This window comes from Ascaphus truei, chromosome 12 (assembly GCF_040206685.1).
Source record: "Ascaphus truei isolate aAscTru1 chromosome 12, aAscTru1.hap1, whole genome shotgun sequence".
Taxonomy (NCBI): domain Eukaryota; kingdom Metazoa; phylum Chordata; class Amphibia; order Anura; family Ascaphidae; genus Ascaphus; species Ascaphus truei.
Window position 1 is genome coordinate 40083755 of NC_134494.1, and position 21086 is coordinate 40104840.

Here is a 21086-nt window from a genome sequence, read left to right on the forward strand (position 1 = left end):
TGGCCCTTGAGGACTGGAGTTGGCCGCCTGCGCTCTAGCCCATGTGTTGGGATTTTCCCATCAGATCCTCACTCGTACAAATCTGTGCCTCCTACTTCATTCCTTTCCACGTATTCTGGTACACGGACACACCTCACACGTCAAGACGTTTATTGTATGTACATAAATAGGTTATTAGAAGTGACGCAAAGAGATGGCGCAGCAACCCCCCGCGGTTTTTATTTGGCTTCCCCTTTGCTTTCTCCGGTCTCCAGTTTCGGGCTGTCGGGGACGTCGCGGTGAGCTGGGAACGCTTCCCACGGGCTGCTTAGGTCAAACTTCCGGAACTCCTGCGACAGCTGCACCGGCTCAGCTACCACACGCTTCACTTCATCGTCATAGCGCACCTGAAAAAAAAAAAAGGACGACGCGGCACAATTATAACGATTATAAGGGTGACCTAAAACAACCAGATATTTCACGTCAAATATATATATAAAAAAAAAAGTTCCCCCTCAGGCCATTAACAGGGAAACCTGCTATACCAAGCGAGGATCATGGAGAACTTCACACCGGAGCTCCCCAAGCGAGACGTGAACGGCAGGTAACGTTGAAGCGAGCTCGTATGCCCCTTCTTAGAACGTAGAGCAGGGGAGGCCAACTCCAGTCCGACAGGGCCACAAACAGGTGAGGTTTTCAGGATATCCCTGCTTCAGCACAGGTGGCTCAATCAGTAGCGCACGTCTTCGGCAGCCACCTGTGCTGAAGCTGGGCTCTCCTGCAAACCTGGCCCGTTGGTGGCCCTGGAGGGCGGGAGTTTTCTACCCCTGGTGTAGAGAAACTCCACCTTTATTATTTTAAAACTACAGTACAGGGAAAATCTACATTCAACAAGTTTGGGGGAAGCCAGAGATAACTGGAAAGGTTCATTTCCCCAATTTTTACAATGTTACATTTTCAAAATGAAGCTATTTTTGTGGCAATTTGTGTTTTTTTTAAAGTTGCACTTAGGAAACATATTCATCCGACTCACAAACACATGCTCAATGGAGCCGCGAGCTTAGTGTTTACAGGGTGGCGAGGGGAACCTACCTCCACATATCCAGACAGAGGGAAGTCCTTCCGAAAGGGGTGACCCTCAAACCCGTAATCTGTTAGGATTCGTCTCAGGTCAGGGTGATTTGCAAAAAATACCCCGTACATATCCCAGACCTAAAAGGAATGAAAGCATTGTCTACAGCAGGACCAGCAAAAAAATTGGCACCAAGGTACAGTACTGATATTCCTGTCATCCATTCGCCCCTGAATAGCACATGAAGCCATTGCATAACTCCTCACAAAACCATCAAACCCTCTATCTATAACCCCCCCAAACCAGCGCTCGTCTGCCCCAAGAGAATGACTTCCAGTGATACTCCTCGCCCTTAATGAACCTCAGCCAGTAACAAATATAAGGAAGCACTCACCTCTCGTTCATACCAGTTTGCAGCTTCATGGACAGCCACCAGAGACTCGATAGGAGACAGCTCGTCTGTGTACGTCTTCACGCGGATGCGGGAGTTAAACCGCAAAGATAACAGGTTGTAAACAATCTGATTAAAAGAAGAAGCGAGGCAGACATTAGGAAGGGAAACACACGCTGCTGGGGTAACTCACCACCCGAGGCATCTCATATTATTATTTATATGCTTCTTACGTCATAAAGTGAATGAAAGTCAAAGAAGCGCGTTTGGCACGACACAAATCTCAGCTCGGACGATGGATTACTCGCTCCTGATATCTGCGTTACATTACACAGCACCGTACACTTATTGTCATCCAGGGATTCACGTGTGTCTGTGTGTACACACAGACAGACAAGACAGACAGACACACACACAGACTGCAGTGAAAAGGCTAAGCAACCGCTGGATTACTGCAAGCAACTAATTACCTATGAGAACCTGATTGAGTCTGTTTGTTTCCGTTATGCTCCTGTCCTGCGCGCTACTCTAGCGAGCCCTATACAAGTGGGATCCCGCCCTGTAAGACCAACACAGGGAAAGCAGAGAACTGAAGCCTGGTGGCTGAAATTCATGGACAACGGGTTTTGTTTGCCGCAAAGTATCTCACTCTTCATTGATTATCACCTCAAAACGGTTTTCTCTTGTTGGGACGTCGACTGCAGTCAGATCAGCCAAGGACTTAAACTGGGCATTAGTGTGATCGCGAAGAAATGTAAGGACTGGCAGAATCCCATCAGGATGGATCATAACTTCCAGCTCCCCAAAGCATGTCACCTGAGGGAGCAGAGAGACCAGTGACCAGACATGTAAGCAAGAAGACACGGAGCTGCTGCGTACTTGCAGTTATACCTATTTCTATGGAGCCAAATGACCATGACTAGCTTTGGAGATTAAATAGAGGCCACCTTGCCAAATAGCAAAGTGTTGCTGGTAAATTACATCTGAATCTGGCACACAGAATCTTCTTGGGCAGGACTAGTGCCAACTCTGGAACTTGGAAGTGGTGATAGGAGGTGATCAACTAGTGGCCATACTAATACATGATAATAATAATGGTAATAACAATAATAATGGGTGGGTGCAAACTGTGAACTGAAAGAGAATCAGTAAAATGTTGACAACACTGAGCCGTGTGCTCAAAAGAAAATGCACACCACTAACAATGTAATATATCGCTTTTAATTAATATTCACTTAAAATATATATTACCGAATGTAAATATAACAGTAATGAAAAAAAAATCAATTAACAGTGGAGCGATAAACCAAAGAATCCCCGTTTTAGAAACAATCTGACATAGTTAATACTGGTCAGAAAAGGGAAGTAGGGCCTGGTTCAGCAATGATGGCAAAAGCCAACAGTAACGTGAGCAAATCCCAGCTGATGTTAATGGAAACTAACTGCGGTGCAAATAGATGGTGACAGCTTTAGTTGTAACGTGGTGTGGCTGGTAAGGATATTCTTCAACCCTGTCACCCCTCTTCCCCATACAGGAGAGGGATATCGCAGGAGCAATCTTTACCTTAATATAAGATGTAAGTGGAGTGTGGAGGGATATATAGTACCCCCAAATATCAGCCAGCAAACACCCCTAGTGTACCTATATCCGGGCAGAAAGTCAGATAAAGCCTGAGGTGGTGGATAAGTGTAGATATATGTTTTAAGTGACTATTAATTAAAAGCTATAAATTACATTGTTGTGGTGTGCATTTCAAGTGAATTTTCATTGGAGCACGCAGCTCAGTGTTCTCATCGTTTTACTAACTCTGGGACTTACCTGAACCTGCTGCACGTACTTTGGTAGAATTTCCGCCACGTACTCGCCAAACGCAGAGAGCTGGTTCTGTACCACAGCATCTATAGGCCTAATGGTCGCTAAAAGGAGGAGAGGAAAATTATAGGCGATATTCATCAAAGCCTCACCGGTCTCCCACACACAAAGACAACAAGACCTGGAAGCCAAGTGAAGTATTGGTGATGAGAAGAACAGGTGCGTCGGATATTGCAGGCCCCTTTCACAGCACCAAACAGAACTGACATCTCTGCTGTCACATCACTTTCAGAGAAACTTGTCCAGAACGCTATTCACACCAAAGTTTAACCCAGGGGCGCTCAACCCCAGTCTTCAAGCCCTCCCAACAGGTCAAGTTGTATGAATATCCTTGCTTCAGCACAGGTGGCTCAACCAGAGGTTCAATCTAAAACTGAGCTTCTGAGCCACCTGTGCTGAAGCTAGGATATCCAGAAAACCTTACCTGTTGGGAGGGTCTTGAGGGCTGGACTTGAGCCCCCCAGCGTTATTATATCGAACAGATTTCTGCTGGGGTTTTTATGTCTACCATTAAATTGTAAGCTCTCTATATTAACATAATGTTTTTAATATTATTTTTAGTTCAAAAGATTTATCCATTACAAAAAAAATTAAATACTAAAAAGGATTAAGTGGTACAATGTATATTCATGTGTTATGTGTTTATCCCCTATTATATATGTAACGTTCTGCATTTTAAACTGTCTATCCACCTACTGTAACTGCTATCTATATGGTTGGTACTGCTTAAAAATAAATAAGAATCATCATTATTATACTCGATGGGAGACATACAATAGATCCTTCATATGGGGGCAAGATCTCCTAATTAGCACTGGGTGAGCTCATTGTCAGCAGTCAATTATCTATAGACGAACTCCAGGAGGAGGAGGGCAGGGGTGGGAGACAGTTCATTATAATAGAAAAGAAGGATCTCTGGTGACCAATATTAAAAGGTCCAGGAGAAGAGAGCTGGGGGCCACTTCATCACAGGATTGGTAGAAGATCCAGCTGCCAAACTGAGATCATCATTGGTAAGTGAATGTGTTAACCTGGTGCAGATCAGAGGTTCGTGATTACAAAGCTGTGTTACTGGTTCCAAAACCAATCTCATGGGAGGTCCGAGGTATCTTTGAGATGGGTTTTCAGCATTTGCCACTCGTCTTTGCTATAAATGTCATGAAACGCGATGCTTGAAGCAGAACCAATGAAACACAGAAGCAATAATGCAGAGCTCACAAAGAATGAAACGCAAAAAAGGAACGTACGCTTGGTCTCGGAGGCTGTCCCCTCACATCTGACCTGTGGAAGCACCCGGAGAGCAGAAGCTGTAAGACGAGAGGCGGCATTAGGACATGCAGCAGGAGGCCAAACAACCGGCAAGTTCATCTCACGCAGCAAGATGAACTATCATAAAACAAGAAGAGTCAGACACATCATACAGTCAGTCCCCTTACATGCACTGATTGGGGACCACACTTTGCAATGAGCCCATACACCTCAAATGTCTCAAGAGTCTTGGGCCAAACATTCACAATGAAGGAGTCAGACAGTAATCATAGATAAAGGGCCAGGGGACTCGTACACCCAGGATCAGGTACACATAGTACACACAAGCTGCATTAGGTACATAGCTGCCTGTGAGCACAGACCAAAACTAGTCTGATGTGTGGGGAATTGCCAACACAATATAATCCCATCATGCAAACTATCCTGAGCAACTTCATTCGCAAATAATGAGAATCCACTAAAGTGTATGAAACTGATGCGAAGGGGGAATGCAACGCCATCTGAGTAATACTAGTTACACGAACCCCAGCGCACTGTGGATAATACTGGGCACATGATATAAAGCTTAGCCCCCTGCAGACGCACTTACCAGAACTCCCTCCTACTGTCTCTGTACGTTCTCCCTACCCAACAATTAGACTGTAAGCTCCACGGAGCAGGGACTCCTCTTCCTTAATGTTACTTTTATGTCTGAAGCACTTATTCCCATGATCTGTTATTTATATTATCTGTTATTTATTTGATTACCACGTGTAATACTACTGTGAAGCGCTATGTACATTAATGGCGCTATATAAATAAAGACATACAATACAATACTCAGTCCTAATGAGTGAGACCGTCCTCTAAAGGGTGATACTCACTCCTAATGAGTGACGCCGTCCTCTAATGAGCGATACTCACTCCTGCGTAAGACTATCCTGAGTGATTGTCCTAATGAGTAAGGCCACCCTCTGAGTGACACCGCGTCCTGAGACTCTGACCTGAGTAAGGCCACCCCCCGAGTGATACTCTGCCCTGAGTAAGGCCACCCCCCGAGTGACACTCTGCCCTGAGTAAGGCCACCCCCCGAGTGACACTCTGCCCTGAGTAAGGCCACCCCCGAGTGACACTCTGCCCTGAGTAAGGCCACCCCCCGAGTGACACTCTGCCCTGAGTAAGGCCACCCCCCGAGTGACACTCTGCCCTGAGTAAGGCCACCCCTGAGTGACACTCTGCCCTGAGTAAGGCCACCCCCGAGTGACACTCTGCCCTGAGTAAGGCCACCCCCCGAGTGACACTCTGCCCTGAGTAAGGCCACCCCCCGAGTGACACTCTGCCCTGAGTAAGGCCACCCCCGAGTGACACTCTGCCCTGAGTAAGGCCACCCCCCGAGTGACACCCCTGCCCTGAGTAAAGCCACCCCCTGAGTGACACTCTGCCCTGAGTAAGGCCACCCCCCGAGTGACACTCTGCCCTGAGTAAGGCCACCCCCCGAGTGACACTCTGCCCTGAGTAAGGCCACTCCCCGAGTGACACTCTGCCCTGAGTAAGGCCACCCCCCGAGTGACACTCTGCCCTGAGTAAGGCCACCCCCCGAGTGACACTCTGCCCTGAGTAAGGCCACCCCCCGAGTGACATTCTGCCCTGAGTAAGGCCACCCCTCGAGTGACACTCTGCCCTGAGTAAGGCCACCCCCCGAGTGACCCTATGCCCTGAGTAAGGCCACCCCCCGAGTGACACTCTGCCCTGAGTAAGGCCACCCCCCGAGTGACCCTCTGCCCTGAGTAAGGCCACCCCACAAGTGACCCTCTGCCCTGAGTAAGGCCACCCCCGAGTGACAATCCACCCCGAGTAAGGCCACACCCTGAGTGACATCCACCCCACAGGTCCCCCTGTATTCCTCCCCCCCGGGCGGTCCCCACCTGCCCGCAGCAGGCCCCGCGCCCCCCGCACACAGCGCTGCATCATCTCCCCGGAAACGTCCCCGGACTGGCGGACAAGGGCAAAACCGCGGGGCGGAAGTGGGAGGCCAAGCCGGGTGCGTCAGGGGAAAATCTCCGAGTCACTTCCGGTGTGCAGGAGCTCGAGAAGGAGAGTTCCGAGCCGCGAGGACAAGAGCAGCAGGAGATACCGGCCGGTAACACCGGGAGGGGAGACACCGGCGTGGGGGGGACTCGCTCTATCTCACATACTGGGACATATCGACACTGTAACAAAGTGTCACCGCAATCACCCGCCAGCAAAGTGCTGTTATATACCCCACTATTATATATCCCACTATTATACTATATACTCCCACTATTATACTATATACTCCCACTATTATACTGTATATTCCCACTATTATATATCCCACTATTATACTATATATCCCCACTATTATACTGTATATCCCCACTATTATACTATATATCCCCACTATTATACATCCACTATTATACTATATATCTCACTATTATACTTTATATCCCCACTATTATACTATATATCCCCACTATTATACTATATATCCCCACTATTATACATCCACTATTATACTATATATCTCACTATTATACTTTATATCCCCACTATTATACTATATATCCCCACTATTATACATCTCACTATTATACTATATATCCCCACTATTATACTATATATCCCCACTATTATACTATATATCCCCACTATTATACATCCCACTATTATACTATATATCCCCACTATTATACATCTCACTATTATACTATATATCCCCACTATTATACTATATATCCCCACTATTATACTATATATCTCACTATTATACCCCCACTATTATACTATATATCCCCACTATTATACTATATATCCCACTATTATACTATATATCCCACTATTATACTATATATCCGCACTATTATACTATATATCCCCACTATTATACTATATATCCCACTATTATACTATATATCCCCACTATTATACTATATATCCCACTATTATACTATATATCCCCACTATTATACTATATATCCCCACTATTATACTATATATCCCCACTATTATACTATATATCCAACTATTATACTATATATCCCACTATTATACTATATATCCCACTATTATACTATATATCCGCACTATTATACTATATATCCCCACTATTATACTATATATCCCCACTATTATACTATATATCCCCACTATTATACATCTCACTATTATACTATATATCCCCACTATTATACTATATATCCCCACTATTATACTATATATCCCTACTATTATACTATATATCCCCACTATTATACATCTCACTATTATACTATATATCCCCACTATTATACTATATATCCCCACTATTATACTATATATCCCTACTATTATACTATATATCCCCACTATTATACATCCACTATTATACTATATATCCCACTATTATACTATATATCCGCACTATTATACTATATATCCGCACTATTATACTATATATCCCACTATTATACTATATATCCGCACTATTATACTATATATCCCCACTATTATACTGTATATCCCCACTATTATACTATATATCCCCACTATTATACATCTCACTATTATACTATATATCCCCACTATTATACTATATATCCCCACTATTATACATCTCACTATTATACTATATATCCCCACTATTATACTATATATCCCCACTATTATACATCCCACTATTATACTATATATCTCACTATTATACATCTCACTATTATACTATATATCCCCACTATTATACTATATATCCCCACTATTATACTATATATCCCTACTATTATACTATATATCCCCACTATTATACATCCCACTATTATACTATATATCCCCACTATTATACATCTCACTATTATACTTTATATCCCCACTATTATACTTTATATCCCCACTATTATACTATATATCCCCACTATTATACATCTCACTATTATACTTTATATCCCCACTATTATACTATATATCCCCACTATTATACTATATATCCCCACTATTATACATCTCACTATTATACTTTATATCCCCACTATTATACTATATATCTCACTATTATACCCCCACTATTATACTATATATCCCCACTATTATACTATATATCCCACTATTATACTATATATCCCACTATTATACTATATATCCGCACTATTATACTATATATCCCCACTATTATACTATATATCCCACTATTATACTATATATCCCACTATTATACTATATATCCCCACTATTATACTATATATCTCACTATTATACCCCCACTATTATACTATATATCCCCACTATTATACTATATATCCCACTATTATACTATATATCCCACTATTATACTATATATCCGCACTATTATACTATATATCCCCACTATTATACTATATATCCCACTATTATACTATATATCCCCACTATTATACTATATATCCCACTATTATACTATATATCCCCACTATTATACTATATATCCCCACTATTATACTATATATCCCCACTATTATACTATATATCCAACTATTATACTATATATCCCACTATTATACTATATATCCCACTATTATACTATATATCCGCACTATTATACTATATATCCCCACTATTATACTATATATCCCCACTATTATACTATATATCCCCACTATTATACATCTCACTATTATACTATATATCCCCACTATTATACTATATATCCCCACTATTATACTATATATCCCTACTATTATACTATATATCCCCACTATTATACATCTCACTATTATACTATATATCCCCACTATTATACTATATATCCCCACTATTATACTATATATCCCTACTATTATACTATATATCCCCACTATTATACATCCACTATTATACTATATATCCCACTATTATACTATATATCCGCACTATTATACTATATATCCGCACTATTATACTATATATCCCACTATTATACTATATATCCGCACTATTATACTATATATCCCCACTATTATACTGTATATCCCCACTATTATACTATATATCCCCACTATTATACATCTCACTATTATACTATATATCCCCACTATTATACTATATATCCCCACTATTATACATCTCACTATTATACTATATATCCCCACTATTATACATCCCACTATTATACTATATATCTCACTATTATACATCTCACTATTATACTATATATCCCCACTATTATACTATATATCCCCACTATTATACTATATATCCCCACTATTATACTATATATCCCTACTATTATACTATATATCCCCACTATTATACATCCCACTATTATACTATATATCCCCACTATTATACATCTCACTATTATACTTTATATCCCCACTATTATACTATATATCCCCACTATTATACATCTCACTATTATACTTTATATCCCCACTATTATACTATATATCCCCACTATTATACTATATATCCCCACTATTATACATCTCACTATTATACTTTATATCCCCACTATTATACTATATATCCCACTATTATACTATATATCCCACTATTATACTATATATCCCCACTATTATACTATATATCCCACTATTATACTATATATCCCCACTATTATACTATATATCCCACTATTATACTATATATCCCCACTATTATACTATATATCCCCACTATTATACTATATATCCGCACTATTATACTATATATCCCCACTATTATACTATATATCCCCACTATTATACTGTATATCCCCACTATTATACTATATATCCCCACTATTATACTATATATCCTACTATATCTGCATATTATATCTCACTCATAGTATTACATATCACACAGCATGTCATTACTGCACTGCATATTACATCATACTGTATAGTATTATAGATCACACAGCATGCCATCTTACTACACTGCATATTGTATCACACTGTATAGTATTATATATCACACAGCATGTCCTCTTACTGCACTGTATATTATCACTCTGTATAGTATTATATATCACACAGCATGTAATCTTACTGCACTGCATATTATATCACACTGTATAGTATTATAGATCACACAGCATGTCGTCTTACTGCACTGCATATTATATCACACTGTATAGTATTATATATCACACAGCATGTCCTCTTACTGCACTGCATGTTATATCACACTGTATAGTATTATATATCACACAGCATGTCCTCTTACTGCACTGCATATTATATCACACTGTATAGTATTATATATCACACAGCATGTCCTCTTACTGCACTGCATATTATATCACACTGTATAGTATTATATATCACACAGCATGTAATCTTACTGCACTGCATATTATATCACACTGTATAGTATTATATATCACACAGCATGTCCTCTTACTGCACTGCATATTATATCACACTGTATAGTATATATCACACAGCATGTCCTCTTACTGCACTGCATATTATATCACACTGTATAGTATATATCACACAGCATGTCCTCTTACTGCACTGCATATTATATCACACTGTATAGTATTATATATCACACAGCATGTCCTCTTACTGCACTGCATATTATATCACACTGTATAGTATTATATATCACACAGCATGTCGTCTTACTGCACTGCATATTATATCAAACTGTATAGTATTATATATCACACAGCATGTTCTCTTACTGCATTGCATGTTATATCACACTGTATAGTATTATATATCACACAGCATGTCCTCTTACTGCACTGCATATTATATCACACTGTATAGTATTATATATCACACAGCATGTTATCTTACTGCACTGCATGTTATATCACACTGTATAGTATTATATATCACACAGCATGTCGTTTTACTGCACTGCATATTATATCACACTGTATAGTATTATATATCACACAGCATGTCCTCTTACTGCACTGCATATTATATCACACTGTATAGTATTATATATCACACAGCATGTTATCTTACTGCACTGCATGTTATATCACACTGTATAGTATTATATATCACACAGCATGTCCTCTTACTGCACTGCATGTTATATCACACTGTATAGTATTATATATCACACAGCATGTCCTCTTACTGCACTGCATGTTATATCACACTGTATAGTATTATATATCACACAGCATGTCCTCTTACTGCACTGCATGTTATATCACACTGTATAGTATTATATATCACACAGCATGTCCTCTTACTGCACTGCATATTATATCACACTGTATAGTATTATATATCACTCAGCATGTCCTCTTACTGCACTGCATATTATATCACACTATATAGTATATATCACACAGCATGTTATCTTACCGCACTGCATATTATATCACACTGTATAGTATTATATATCACACAGCATGTCCTCTTACTGCACTGCATGTTATATCACACTGTATAGTATTATATATCACACAGCATGTCCTCTTACTGCACTGCATGTTATATCACATTGTATAGTATTATATATCACACAGCATGTTATCTTACTGCACTGCATATTATATCACACTGTATAGTATTATATATCACACAGCATGTCCTCTTACTGCACTGCATATTATATCACACTGTATAGTATTATATAGCACACAGCATGTCCTCTTACTGCACTGCATATTATATCACACTATATAGTATATATCACACAGCATGTCCTCTTACTGCACTGTATATTATATCACACTGTATAGTATTATATATCACACAGCATGTCCTCTTACTGCACTGCATATTATATCACACTGTATAGTATATATCACACAGCATGTCCTCTTACTGCACTGCATGTTATATTGATTTGCATGCCATCATATTGACGTGCCATTTTACACACCTGTACAGTTCAGTGGGATCACCCTAAGCCTAGACATGAATATCTATTTTTACTTTTTGTGTTCTATTTTGCAAACAGACTATAATGATATGTGATATTTTGTCACTTTGTGATACTTCATCTTTTTCTTCTATTGTTCACTCATTGCTTGTATTCTTATATTTGCATGCACACACACGCACGCGCGCATGGTGACAGGACCCCTCTACTCACCTGACTGCTTCTCTATCCCCGTGCCTATCCACATATTCAAGGTCTTGTGCTTAGGATGTATATTCTGTGTCTTTTAGGTGCCTAAAAAGTCAAGTCCAGCCTCAAGCATGGACCGCCCAGAGGAGGCTGCTCAAAGTGTCACCAACTCCACAGATGAGAATTATTTTGTGACTTACACCTTCACTGACCGCTCCCACTGCAGCCGTGTGGCTCAGAGCATCATGAAGCTGTGCATGGAAGAGGAGCTTTTTGCCGATGTCACCATCCTGGTGGAAGGGAAGGAATTCCAGCTTCACCGGCTGGTTCTTTCTGCCCAGAGCTGCTTCTTCCGCTCCATGTTTTCTTCGAACCTGAAAGAGGCCAGAAACCGTGTGATCCAGCTCCAGGACGTGAGCGAGACAGTCTTCCAGCTGCTGGTGGATTACATCTACCACGGGACCGTGAAACTGCGGCTGGAAGAGCTGCAGGAGACCTACGAGGTGGCGGACATGTACCAACTGATGTCTCTGTTCGAGGAGTGCTCTCGGTTCCTGGTGCGGACGGTGCAGGTTAAGAACTGCCTGCAGATCATGTGGCTGGCGGACCAGCACAGCGACCCGTCACTCTACACGGCGGCGAAACACTGTGCCAAAACCCATCTGTCCCAACTGCGGGACTCGGAGGAATTCCTCAACCTGCCACTACGGCTGCTGACAGACATCATTGCAGGCCAGTTACCAGAGCGCGCTCATCAACACAACCAAGGGTCCCGGGAGGGGAAGGAGGGGGGGGAGGAATAGCCTCTGACCTGAAGGGTCCCAAACAAGCCGGGTTTCCCGATCTTCTATATTGAACACGGAGGTATCACATTGTATTGATCGCTTTCAAATGTTTTACCAGGGAAGATTAAACAATTATAAAGATGAATATCTCATTTCCAAGTATGTCTTGGGTTGTACATTATGTAGAACAAAGTTCTAGCAGCCTTCTTGGTCCCGGAGAAATGCAGATTCATTGTAGGTTGCGATGTCTCTTATTGGACCAACATAAGGGTTCTACGTGAAGGAAATGAAAGTGTACAAAGCTTTCGAAAACCTCATAGGTTTCTTTTTCAAGTGTACTCCGTACACTTTAAGATGTAACCTGTGTTTCGAAAGCTGTGTACACTTTAATTTCAGATACACAGAACCTCTTTTATATTGGTCTGCTAGATAGTATCAGAGCCTACAAGGTATTTGGGTTAGACTTGGGCCATAGAGGGGGTAGCAGGGCTGAGGCGTGCTGACGCTGAGGCTCGCCTGCTGAAATCTGCGCGATTTCATGCACATGCAGGCAAGCAAGCGGGCGCGATCGGGAGGCGGGAGGAGACTGAGGGAGGCGGGGCAGTGATGTCGCTGGGCCAATCACTCGCGACGCACCGACGTCAACGTCACGGCGTCATGACGTTGACGCTGCTCCGCGCTGATTGGATGTTTTCAGCTGACAGCGCTCTGAAAAACACTTTGGCTGTCGGCTGAAAAATCCAGCGCCTCAGCACGCCTGTGGACGCTCGCATGAGCCCCCTCTAAAGACATCCTCATTGAGGATGCCGGGGCTCAGCGCGGAGCGTCCGCACGGCTCAGCAAGGACGTGCCTTCTATGGACTCAGCCTTACATTGAAGAGACAACACATAGGAAAAAAACTGCCTGTTATTCAAATTAAAGTACGATAGGTTTGTTTATTTAAAAACGTCACTTTATCGCTCTACTTAAATGAACAGTCAAGCTGAATTGTTCTTTACTCTAGCACAGGGCGGGCAACTCCAGTCCTCAAGGGCCACAAACAGGTCAGGTTTCTAGGATATCCCTGCTTCAGCACAGGTGGCTCAATCAGTGGCTCAGTCTTTGACTGAACCACCTGTGCTGAAGCAGGGATATCCTTAAAAGCGGACCTGTTGGCCGCCCCTGCTCCAGCAGTCCGGAGGTTCTCGGACACACAGTTATTCCCTGTAGTAAGCGGCTCCCAATGACAATAGATTGTTTCATGTGTAGATAGATCTGTGTGATGTTGATTTCTGTTCTCTCTTCTCTAACAGACGGGGTTCCTTGTTCCCAGAATCCCACCGTAGCCATCAAGAACTGGGTCAATTTCAACAATGAGGAGCGGGATGAGTTTTCCGAGATACTGCTTTCCAGCCTGAAGGTAAAATCTTTCAGTGGTTTTGTTTTTTTGTAGGCACTGGGCAGCTGTACATCTGCAAGAACAAAATAACCACAAGGTCCACAACGCAATCATACATCAGTGCTGTGTATCACAGCAGGGAAATAGCATAATAACCATTTGTACAGCCTCCTGCAGCAAAATGGGACATTTGTTCATGGAAGCTTCACCGCCAGCCGCTTCTACAATAAAGTACGTTTTTAGTGCTTAGGGGGTTAACCGTTTAGGGTAGGGGGTTAACTTTAGGGGTTAGGGTAGGGGGTTAACTTTACGGGTTTTATTGGTTAGGGTAGGGGGTTAACTTTACGGGATTTATTGGTTAGGGTAGGGGGTTAACTTTAGGGGGTTAAGGGTTTTTAGGGTAAGAGGTAGCATTAATATTGGGGTTAACATTAGGGGGTATTGGGGTTAAGGTTAGGGACTTACCTTGGTGGCAAAGCTGCCGACAGCGACAGGTCCCGTTGATGAGGCGAGTTGCAGCCAAATGCCGGCGGTCATTTGGTCGCAGCCAAACGGCCGTGATCAGATGTCCCAGACCGTGCTGCAGCGCACAGTGACTTGCTACAGAGTGACCGTGTCCCAAGTACCTGACTACTAACAGCACGGAACACAACAAACCCACTTCAGCAGAGCTCCAAGGACCAGCTTTGGGCGGTCAGTGCCTGGATGTCAGCTTTTCCCTTGACCCCTCTTCTCTTTCCCATTGACCCGTTTCCTTCCAGCGAGACCTGCAGTACAGTGAAGAGATTGCAGGTCCCTCTGGCATGGAAGGGTTAAATAGTCCATGAAGGCGCCCACCCTGCACCAGCCTGGGTGCGGGGAGGGGGGGGGGGAGAAGCTGTAGGACAGTGAGATTGATAGAGGGCTAAGAGCGCTTCTCATCGTTGCCTTTCTTTCCCCGGGCAGGAGATCGGAGAGAACGTGCACATCTATCTGATTGGCAAGGAGGAGTCGCGCACGCACTCTATCGCCGTCTCCTTGCACTGCGCGCAGGACGATTCTATCAGCGTGAGCGGCCAGAACAGCCTGTGCCACCAGATCACAGCCGCCTGCAAGCACGGGGCCGACCTGTACGTGGTAGGGGGCTCCATCCCCCGGCGCATGTGGAAATGTAACATGGAGACCATGGACTGGGAGCGCTGCGCGCCGCTACCCCGAGACCGCCTGCAGCACACGCTCGTGTCTGTCCCCAGCAAGGGCGCCATTTACTCCCTGGGAGGCAAGACACTGCAGGACTCGTTGTCCAGCGTGGTCATCTACTACCGCGTGCAGGACAACGTGTGGACGGAAACGAGCCAGCTGGAGGTGTCCATTTCCGGGGCGGCGGGTGTGAACCTCGGCGGGATGATCTACCTGATGGGCGGAGAGGAGAATGACCTGGACTTCTTCACCAAGCCCTCGCGCCTCATCCAGTGTTTCAACACCACCAACGAGAAGTGCCACGTGAAGCCCTACCTGCTGCCCTTTGCCGGGCGCATGCACGCGGCAGTTCACAAGGACCTGGTGTTTGTTGTGGCGGAGGGCGACTCGCTGCTCTGTTATAACCCACTGCTGGACAGCTTCACGCGACTCTGCCTCCCCGAAGCCTGGAGCTCCCGGCCATCGCTGTGGAAGATTGCCAGCTGTAACGGCTGCATCTATGTGTTCCGGGACCACTGCAAGAAGGGGGACGCCAACACCTTCAAGCTGAACCCGGCCACCTCCGTGGTGACTGTCACCAGTGGTATTCGGTTCTTGATCACCAACCTGCAGTTCTTGTTGGCATGAGACCGTAACCCGGCCAGTATTAGAGCAGCCTGCTCTGCAACGCTCGGCGGGCCGGCCCGTCTCCTGCTGAAGGGGGTATAAGGGCGCCCACCCACGTCCTCAAACGCTCGTCTGCCAGATATTTGGGAAGATGCAGAAACTGGACAGCCTGCTTTACAAAGAGTTCATGGGACCAACTACATAATCCAGAGGGCTTGGTGTCACCTGGCCTCCTAAACAACACGTTCCTCGCCACATGCTGCTCAGTGTCTCTCGAGTAAGTGGGTTGGGCTTGTATGTTGAGAAACCAAATGTGTGTTTGCTTCCCCCCACCCCGTCATTTATTATGTCTGACCTCAGAAAATGTGCAACAAAACAAGAAATCCTTTGCAGATTTTCTGTCTGCTCCCCGATTTTTCACTTCTCAGTAGGTGGATACCTTCACTGAGTCTCTCTGTGCAGTTTCTTTCAGGGGCTTTGCAGGAATTGGGGGGGAGGTGTGTGATGAGGGTGTCTTGCATCCACTGTCCGGCTTTACCGATTTTGAAACTCTTGTACGTTGAAGTTTTGTTTGTGTGTGTTTTTTGTATTGAGAAAACGATGAGCAATCAAAGATGGGGAAATCGCATGATATTGTGCAGGTGAGTGATTAGGATCTCGGTTTCTGAGACATGTCAGGGTTACGATGCCTTAGTTTTGTTCACATAATTAAATGGTCACCCCTCTCAGGCACTTTGCACAGATGTGATCATTACAACGTACTTTCTGTCAGACTCAAGATTCAGGAGCCTGGAGACCAGAGACTTACAACTGCTTCTAGTGGTCTTATCACTTGGGTATTCCTGGTTTTATTTACCTGCCAACAGATAACCTGTAGCTGCGCTTTTCACTCCTGCGTTTTTCTGCGTTACGGTTTGCTGTTGCTTTGCTCACACGTTCTTCCACTTTTTTCCCCCCATTCCCATGCAGTCTTTATATGAATAAAAGGAACAGTGAGTATCACAACTTGCAGTACCTTTCATTATTAAACTACTTTTATAATCCGAACTGTGATCAGAGTAGAATTGTAGACATTGTCGGTCAGACCCACTTTCTGTACCTGGACACATTGAGACTTCTGTATTAAACATTGCAAATGGAATACTTGGCGTTTATTTTGATGTATGAAAATTGGAGATGGGTGATTTTTATTATTATTTATTTATTTTTGGCTTTGGAACTTTCACAGATCAGCCGGTTTATTTGGTCAGTAGGTCACCTCAAACGTCCCTCCAAATAAATTAGGGAGACACGCTTGTGCTCAAAAGGGAGCACACCCGGGGTACCTGGCTGGTATATATACTAGTGGCCATGCAAAGTGTATTTACATGAGTCCTGTCCCACACTTTTATATAGTTGGTATGGAAATCCTTTTATAGAGTTAATAAGCGTAAGGCACCAACCCAATGACTGGAATGGTGTCAGACCCAACAGGACTAGAACCTGCAACCACTGCTTTTTTGGACCGCAGCTCTAGCAGTGTGAGCAAAATAAGCTGATGGGTAGCAGTGCACACTGTCTACTAATAGCATACCTAGGGATATCTATTTTGTTGATTGTAACCTTGAAAGGATTTCAAGCACAAAGTAATAATATGTACGGTGGGCTCGGGGTTACTGAGACCAGGTGAAAGTAAATTAAACACAGGTTTTCTCACACACACAAGTAAATACAAGCTGAAGCCCAGCAAATAAAGCAGATGCAGAGAGAAAGTAACATAACACAGGGACCTGGGTTAGTGCTTCTAATCGTATAAAGGATAAAGACAGTGGGCCGTATTTACTAAGCAGTGTTCTGCCATAAGGCACCTTCGGTGCTGAAATACATTGCAGCCTATTCACATACATGGATTGTAAGGTGTCTTTCCGCACCAGAAGGTGTCTCATAGCAGAACACAGCTTATTATATATGATTCTCTATCCCAGAAGTGGGTAAAGTGCTTTGTACAGGTATGAGCAGTCAATGATAACTAGAGCTCAAATCTAAGTATCCTGTGACAGTGGAACTAGCTGTCAGCTGGTTAAGCTCACACTGTTAGAGCTGTTGTCCTGAATAACAGATTGGGTGGGTTTCAACCTCTAATCCTGTTGGGTCTGACACCATACCCGATGCCTCATAAGGTGTCTTACATGTTAACCCAATAACACTTTGTGCTGTGGGAAGCCAACGGAATCACTTCATGCAGTTTTATTTATAAGAAAGTATTTCAGTTCAGTATATCTGGCAGATGGCACAGTGAATATTGTTTGTCCCTGTCCTTTTATACTGTAGCCACCTTTGTGCATATCGGTCTAACCAGCTAGCCATGAGCTGGCTCACACTACTAGAGCTGCGGCCCAGAAAAGCAGTGACTGTGGGTTCTAGTCCTGTTGGGTCTGACACCATTCCAGTCATTGGGTTGGTGCCTTAGGCTTATTATTAACTCTATATGGTTGGTGTGGAAATCCTTATGAAGAGTAGGACGGGACTCCTTTAAATATACTTTGCATAGCCATTTGCATGTCTCCCAGTCTTGTACCGCAGAGGTGCTCCTTTTTCAGCGCAGGCGTGTCGCCCTCATTTGTTTGAGGGGATATATACAAATGGAGAGACTACTAAATTGAGTCAGGCCCTCTCTCGCTCACAAATCCGTCCAGATTGTATTCAATGATGGATTTGAACGAATCCACTTGGCTCTTTTTAGTGCCCAATCCATAGACGGATTTTGGTGTTGGGAGGGGGCGTCGGGGACACCGCTTTGGTGAAATCAATTCAGGGAACGGATTTAGACTGGTTAGCGCATCACAAAAGAAAATCACACATTATACTGCAGCTACGTACTAACGTTTCCCCTCAATCGGTGGGTTAAGCGTCAAATGTAATGACGCAAAACAAATGGCACGCGCCTCATGCGCAGATGTAAATGGTATGTATTTTTGGCTATTAGAACAATTATTTGACTAATAATTGGAATTTGCTGATACTGGTCATCAAATAAATAAATACACGTAATTCTGTTTTATATCGTGTCGTGTCGGGTAAGCGTCAAGTCAGTTCAGTGAAGTAACTGCATCTTATTTAGAAGTCACATACCGCCCATCGTACACGCCACACACCGCCCATCGTACACGCCACACACCGCCCATCGTACACGCCACACACCGCCCATCGTACACGCCACACACCGCCCATCGTACACACCGCCCATCGTACACGCCACACACCGCCCATCGTACACGCCACACACCGCCCATCGTACACGCCACACACCGCCCATCGTACACGCCACACACCGCCCATCGTACACGCCACACACCGCCCATCGTACACGCCACACACCGCCCATCGTACACGCCACACACCGCCCATCGTACACGCCACACACCGCCCATCGTACACGCCACACACCGCCCATCGTACACGCCACACACCGCCCATCGTACACGCCACACACCGCCCATCGTACACGCCACACACCGCCCATCGTACACGCCACACACTTTTTAGAGACTTTTTTTAATACTTTTTAGAACAACGATTGTGACGTAATACACTTATTTCAACTATGCTGGTCCATAAGCCACATTATGGCTACGGGCAGGGAGAGGAAGCCTGGCTGTGTATAAGCCACATTATGGTTACGGGCAGGGAGAGGGAGCCTGCCTGTGTATAAGCCACATTATGGTTATGGGCAGGGAGAGGAAGCCTGGATGTGTATAAGCCACATTATGGTTACGGGCAGGGAGAGGAAGCCTGGCTGTGTATAAGCCACATTATGGTTACGGGCAGGGAGAGGGAGCCTGGCTGTGTATAAGCCACATTATGGTTACGGGCAGGGAGAGGAAGCATGGCTGTGTATAATCCACATTATGGCACCGGTCCTACAGACAGGGAGAGGAAGCCTGGCTGTGTATAAGCCACATTATGGTTACGGGCAGGGAGAGGAAGCCTGGCTGTGTATAAGCCACATTATGGTTACGGGCAGGGAGAGGAAGCATGGCTGTGTATAATCCACATTATGGCACCGGTCCTACAGACAGGGAGAGGAGACACAATTGCCAGAGTTGTTCTGCAATCCAGACGTCTGTGACAAGTCATCAAAAAGATCACTACAGAAAGTTGCCAATCTATGCTGCGCTGTCCTGCAAACTGCACATTTGTACAAGGAACAATATTCACTGGAATGAACTCTTTTGCTGCTAGAGAGGCTGGCAGTTTATAGTAACACCGTGCTCCGGCAGAGGTTGAGTTATACAATTTCATTCAATGTTACAATGAGCATCAGGAACACTGTGATATTTAAAATGCAACTTCTTTGCTTATCAACTGTTGTCATCTGTGCAGAAGTTGAGCTGTTTGTAACGTGCCAGCCATCTGAAAGTGCGTTTAAAGCAGTGTTTTTCAACAGGGGTTCCCCAGGCATCCGTAAAAGGTTCCATGCAATGTTCTGGTCATTTGAAAGTAGTACCAAATAATGAAGAATTTACAATGCATCTGATCTCAGACGCGCTATTAGAGAGGGCTGGGGTTCCTTAAAATGCATCTGATCTCAGACGCGCTATTAGAGAGGGTT

General features: G+C 43.8%; 2 protein-coding genes across 2 annotated transcripts; one reads left to right on the forward strand and one right to left on the reverse strand.

Moving 5' to 3' along the window:
* Positions 1-135: 135 nt before the first annotated feature.
* On the reverse strand, positions 136-6644 carry NDUFS3 (NADH:ubiquinone oxidoreductase core subunit S3). Its single transcript, XM_075567464.1, has 7 exons — positions 6489-6644; positions 4563-4622; positions 3262-3359; positions 2109-2258; positions 1446-1571; positions 1072-1191; positions 136-386 (listed from the first exon to the last, which is right to left on the reverse strand). Exons 1-7 carry the CDS (start codon positions 6532-6534, stop codon positions 219-221), a joined length of 768 nt encoding a protein of 255 aa, XP_075423579.1. The 5' UTR covers positions 6535-6644; the 3' UTR covers positions 136-218.
* Positions 6593-20264, forward strand: KBTBD4 (kelch repeat and BTB domain containing 4). The gene is made up of 4 exons (XM_075567462.1): positions 6593-6703; positions 12648-13278; positions 14625-14731; positions 15656-20264. The coding sequence occupies exons 2-4, from the start codon at positions 12678-12680 to the stop codon at positions 16514-16516; spliced, it is 1569 nt and encodes a 522-aa protein (XP_075423577.1). The 5' UTR covers positions 6593-6703; positions 12648-12677; the 3' UTR covers positions 16517-20264.
* Positions 20265-21086: the final 822 nt, after the last annotated feature.